A 6,596-nucleotide genomic window follows, 5' to 3' on the forward strand; every position below is an offset into this window, starting at 1 on the left:
CAGATTTTAGATTCAGCTCAATGAAATAGTTGGTATTTCAAAATAGAGGTCCTTTCCATGTATCAAAGATACAGAAAGGAATTTGTTAGCACTCTTGCCAAGAATCTTGTGTTGAGCCTTTTTGGAAGTCAAAATTCCATGCAGTTTAATAAATTAATTCACTGCTGAGAAAAAATCTTAATGTCTTATCAAGAAACTAAAGTGTATAATGTTCTCTCTTAGAATCCTAGATAGCGCTTTATAAAAACCAGAATTCAACACAATTTAATAAATTAGCTGGCACTCAAAACTAGAAATCTTACCCGTCAAGAATGCAGGAACTAAACCAAATTCTGATTTGCTCACCAATCATAATAAATCCTCTTCAGCAACTTTCGTAATTCAACATTAACCCTGTAGTTTCATCCTTATAATGATGGATTTATGCTATTACTATAGAAATTTATATTAGAAATATTTTCACAGATGTGGTGTGGACCTCGCTTGTGTGATTTGGATCCCAACTCTACTAAACGACTATGCTCTCCCGGCCAGGCCTGTGTGCCCGTTTCCTCCGATGCTTGCTTCACACCTCCCTGCCGGCCACACGGCAAGTGCGTTCTGAGTGACAACAGTTCGGAGGCACTGTCTCAAGAGCTCATTCCGGACGAGAAGTGCGTGCCCAACAATGCTGTACTCAGCAACAACTGTGCTAAAATAACACTCTTCTTTGACAAGAGTAAAATGTTCCATGTAAGTTATCAATTGGCAGAGTGTTACTCATCTGCGATAATCAATAAAATGAAATATTTAATGTGATTTATTTTGCCTATTTTAACCTTTATCAAACCGATGGCCAATTTTAATTGCCTATTGTGGCAATTAAAATTGGCCAAGAAATCATTTTATTTTCTTGGAGGGCATCATTTTACATTCTTGTTGGATAGTGATTATTATAATAGCGGTATAAAAACAAAAACTTTCTCATTCATTTTTTAGGAATTATAACAATATACATATTTTAAGAATCATTATCATCATATATAATAATGCATCTCATTATTTTTTGGAATATTGTGGGTTAAATAATTTTTGGAAAGAATATTACTTTTTAAAAAATAATCAATCAGTGAACTATACATCATAATTTATGCTGATAAATACTTTGAGATATAATATGAAACAATTCTGCCTTCTGAGACACAATGTCAATTTTCTGAAATCGTCTGGTAACTATGTATGGAGCAAAATTTTATATATTTGAGAAAACTAACTAACTATAATGATTATTTTTTGTGAGAAAAATTTGAATAACATCTTTTATTCGAACTTGCTAAGAACTACTTCACCGAAGTATTTATAAATTCATATTTTGTTAGATATATAACAAGTATTATTTTAAAAGCTTTACACCATCTCCCTAATTTTTGTCATCCCACCTAAAATGTGAACCTTAATTTGAAACCTTAGTGATTCATTTACAACTAATCCAAAAAGAAAAAAAAATTCTTGTTAAAATTATTTAAGTGGATGCTCTTTAAAATTATTTTAGTGGATGCTCTTTAAAAATTTTCCAATCTTGCTTACTTTGAAGTTAAATATTAATTGTAAGTTTGACAAATTTTTGAAAAGCTAATTAAAAGGGTAATTTAAACAGAAATTTATTCATTATGGAAAAATAAGTAAATCTTCATATTTTGATCAACAATAATGGAAGAAAAAAACATAATAAAATATTAGTATCAACAATGAAAGCAATTTGAACTTCATTTTAATAATGAAAAGATTGTAAAATATACTTAAAAACAAGTTTAAACCTTAATTAAATGCAAGCAAGAATAATTTATAGAAAATAAATTCATATCATTCAAAAAAATATTTTCTTTTTGAATTTTATAAAGGCATAAAGACTATTTTTAGGCAATAATATTTTCGGAAGTTATCACGGAAAAACACCAAAATCTCGCGTCATCCCAATTAATTAAAATTTCGAAACAAAATGTATTAATTAGTGCACAAAGGCATAAGTGCATGTGCCAAATTTTGTAGCTCCAGATCCACCTCGATGATAAATAAATTGGCCTCACTTGTATTGTATGTCTGCTATCTTTGGTCAAAACTCTACGCTTCTTGAATAAGACAATAAATGAAATATTTGGCCCTATTTATAATGTAATTTGGTAGAGACTTTTTAACAAAATGTAAAGCTTTTGGATTATTCTAAAAATTATTTGACGTAACATGAGCGTGTACTACTTGTATTTATTGATAATGTATTTTGTTGTTTTAGGGTATTCTTGTGGAAGAAATTTGTAGTCAAGTTCGAAAACTTCCTCTGTCGTACATGCTAATGAACAACAGAAGCAAGGACATGATTATTGTGCTTTGTGGTGTGAAATTCAATGAAGAAGACAGCATAGAAGTCACGATCGTAAGTGGTTTCAGAATGATATGGTTTTTTTTTTAAAAATCGAGGAATGATTCATCTTATAAAGCAACTCCTACTTAAAAATGATTTTAACAAGAATCAGATTGTTATTATCAAATAATAGTTGAGAATAGTAATGGCAAAAAAGAAAGAAAAAAAATGACTGTCAGTCAGTTATTCTTTTTCTTTCAGAACAGTATTTTAAACACAGCAAAAGCATACTTTAACGATGCATTTATTAAAGGAAAATTTAACGAAAATGGGCATTTCTTGTATATACTACACATACATGACAAGTTTCCGTGGGAACGGGGATTTCAGTGTTCTTGGAATCAAATTTTATCATTTTTGAGATGAATTAGTTTTCTTTTGTGTGCTAATTCTACAATATTTTTAAAATCTCAAGCATTCTTTGTTCATTTTATTATTCAACTAGCTGCCTATGGCAACCAGCTGGTTTGCCCGAAATATTAGTTATTAAATCGATTAGAAACAACTTCATGTTCATAATACTGTAAATTTGCCAGACATGAAAATTGTGTTGTAAATTATTTACGCTCATTGTGTACATGGGCTTTTGTAATGGATACCAGGTCTATAACATCGCAACTTTAGTAATCGGTTACTGTTCACCTATCTTCAAAATTTCCCAGCATTGGTACTTCGCTTTTTTATTTGTCTTGTAAATTACACAGATATTAAACAGAATCCTTCTCCTTAGCTTTCAGTATTGGAAGAAAATCACGCGATTAAATACTGAATGAAACAATGAAAAACGGTTTGAATTTCAGAGCAACACTGTAATTAATTATTGCAAAATGGGGGAAAATATATTTTTTTAAAAATTGTCAGAATTCAGAGAGTATTTGCACAACTATTAAATTAATATCATTTAAAGGGAATTTTTTTTTTAATTTTGTAAAAATGTAAAATTAATTTTTTTCTATAATATTTTCGGTAGCTATCACAGAAAAATTGCAAACTTCATCTTAATTTTCAGTTAGTTAAAATTTCAAAAAAAAAAAAAAAAAAAAACCCTTCTCCGAAGTGCACATTTCCACCCATTATTTATATTTAGTACATTTTTTTATAAAGTTCACTTTTTTTTTTCGTTCTAAGTCTGCATTATGTCTAATACTAAGGAAAATCCCAGTTGCTGTTGTTTTTCTTTGTTCAATTCACTTCAGTTTTAATAGTACAAATAAGTTATTAAAAATATACAATTACATTGTTACAGTAAAAAATATATTGTAGGTCTAATTTTTCATTTATTCTTTTCTTTCCATTCAAAAACCTTTCGAAACAGGTTCGCTGTTTGCAACAACAGAGTTTTATAAAATTTTATTTTTTTATCAGCGTTATCTAACAAGAGATTTCTGCGTAATTTATTTCAGTCCACAACTGGTAGACCCACCATCGAAACATTTCACGTCGTGAGCAACATCACAAAGAAAATAGCAGACTTGATCAGCAGAAAACATCACAACACAACTATCCTCAACGGAGTGATGGAAGTGAAAGTTGAAACGTCCATGGTGAATGCTGATTACAAAGGTGGGTAATTTATCTGTTCTATAGACATTTATAATGGAATTTTGTTACTTCTGAATATGTTACCATATGGTGTTCTATTCGGTTTATTTCAAGGATGATACTTTAATTATTTTAAGATAAAAATGCCATCATTATTTCTAAAGATCACGCATCTTAAAATTAATTTAAAATAGTAAATTATTTCCTAATAATTGAAGCAAGCTTAGATCACAATTAGCTCGCGCTATTATGCTACAATCAAAGTCCTACTGGAAATAGTATAGCTTTCAAAATAGACACGGAGTAACTAGGTTTTTATAATTCTCAATGGACTGCGATTTTTTGAATTCCAAAGTAATAAAATATTGTATTAAATCAGATCCCGTTCCTTTCTAGAAGGGCTTTCTAAACATTTAGCATATGATTATGAAAATAAAACTAAAGGATTTTATTACTATTCTGTAAGAGAAGTTCGTTTTGGATATTAGAAAAACGTAAAAAAAAAAAAAAATCAATTTAGCAATAATTAATTGTACAATATCGTTTCATTTTCGTAAATAACTCATTAGAAACTTTTAAGAATGTTATAATGAACTTCTTTCAGTTAGAAAATAAGTTAGAATGCTTTTCCATATTGCCATGTTCTAGAATGGGCATGGAGAATATACTAATCACATAGAAAATAATTTCTTTTAAATTGCCTCCTATTTAGTCTAATTTACTTTTTATGCACTGTTTGGATTATGGATTGATTCCACAGGACATTAAGGAATAGCAATATTTAGAAATGAGCGTACTTGAAAAAAAAATTATGAGATGCCATAATTGTTTACTTGTAAAGTTAAACCTTGATTGCAAGAACAACAAATCTTAAAAAATATTTTAAAGGCATTCTTTAAATAGAAACCCTTTCTTTATGAAATAAACAGCCATATCTTCATACTTTCATCATAAACAATGAAAAAACGCCAAAATGGAATATTAGTAGCAACAATGAAAATTATTTGCATTTCATTTCAATAATAAAATATGTTATTGTAAAATAAGCTCAAAAAATTTAAAAAAACCTTTTTAAAAATAGAGGTAAAATTATACTACAAAAAATTTATATTTTTTTGAAAGATTATTATTATTTTAAATTTTAAGATGATTTAAAAAGCCTTTTTCATACTGTTATATTTTCGAAAGTCATCGTGGAAAACGCCAAAATTTCGCTTACTTTTAAATAAAAATTTTAAAAATCTCTCCGAGGCGTGCATTCCCATTTTTCAAAGTACGTATACGTTAAATTAGGTAGTTCCAGGTTTAATGCTCAATTCTGTTGAGCACAAGATATATTCATATACAGAAGCATACACATATTCATTCATTCTACGCAAAAAAAGTAACCACCTTTCTTCTTTTTCTTTTCAGAGAGAAAAACTTATGTTCCGCTGCTGGTTCTTTTGTTATCCTTACTGATTTTACTACTAGTTGCTGGTGGGGTCTTCTGGTATTACTGGCACCACCGCCGTAAGAAGACCAAAAGAGACAACAGCCACTGCAACTCCTTGCCAAGAACTTACAGCTGCAAGTTGGAGCAGCTGGAAAAGGACGAGAAAACGAACAACCTAACCGAAAACAACCTGTGTCGTTACCACAATTCTCTGCAGTCCGTCATGCCAAGGGAACAACAGCAGTGCTCTTTCGTGCCCAGCGGGTCTTCAGAGATGATTGACTTTGACCCCGATAAGGCCGACATACCAACCAAAATATACAAGTCCAAACTACCAGAAGCGTGTGTCAATTCAACCATATCTAGTGAAAAAGACTGTGAGAAAAATAACACATTTCGAAAACTTTCTAATCACACGAAAGACAAGGCTACAGGCGCTGTAATTTAGCACCAGAAAACATTTTCATAGAGCATAAATTATTTATTTTTTTGTGGAACTTCTTTTTAGATTCCTATCATTGTCATCATCGTCTTCACAGTCACAGTCATATGCACATGATGGATTTTTTTTTCAAATATTTTACCAATGTGAAGTTTTAACTCACATTAAAGACACTTGCACCTTTAAAGTGTATTTTTTGATTAACGTTATGTTGAATAATGTGTGATATAGCATTCGATGTGCTTGCTAAGCTTTGTGTTAATGCAAAATGTGCAGTTTATTATTTTAACATTTTGTGTAGTCCCCAGCTCATTTTGTGTTTTTTAAAGAGTTTTTGTTTGTTTGTTTGTTTTGATGATGTCTTAATATAGTAAAGCTTTAAAATTTATTTGATTTTTTTTAGTTAAATTTTTATTCTAAAAATTAGAAACAAGTCATTTTTTTTTGTACATAACTTTTAGAAAACTTAAATGTTTTTTTATCAATCGCATTAAATGATGGATTCGTTTATTTTCAAATCATATGAAAATGTTATTATTAAGATGTTTAATACAACAATTTTGAACAATTTTCTTTTATATTTTATTTAAATCATATGACAATTGCAAAAGAAATACAGATTTTAGATGTCGTAGTAGATGTAGTAATAACCTAACCTAACCTAACCTAAATATTTTTCTACAAAAGTAAAACATGCATTATGCAAAATTAAATTAGATGTAATTAAAAATTTCAATTAGAAATAAACATAGATTTTAAGAAGAAATAACTTAATATTT

At 29.2% G+C, this 6,596-nt stretch overlaps 1 protein-coding gene across 1 annotated transcript in view; it reads left to right on the forward strand.

Moving 5' to 3' along the window:
- Positions 1-6,596, forward strand: part of LOC129972809 (protein jagged-1-like) — a 168,238-nt gene extending 161,642 nt beyond the window's left edge. Inside the window, exons 18-21 of the mRNA XM_056087085.1 lie at positions 466-732; positions 2,270-2,410; positions 3,802-3,961; positions 5,354-6,596. Coding sequence (XP_055943060.1) covers positions 466-732; positions 2,270-2,410; positions 3,802-3,961; positions 5,354-5,823 — 1,038 coding nt within the window. The 3' untranslated portion in view covers positions 5,824-6,596. The remainder of the gene's footprint in view (positions 1-465; positions 733-2,269; positions 2,411-3,801; positions 3,962-5,353) is intronic.

Source organism: Argiope bruennichi, chromosome 6 (genome assembly GCF_947563725.1).
Source record: "Argiope bruennichi chromosome 6, qqArgBrue1.1, whole genome shotgun sequence".
NCBI classification, from domain to species: domain Eukaryota; kingdom Metazoa; phylum Arthropoda; class Arachnida; order Araneae; family Araneidae; genus Argiope; species Argiope bruennichi.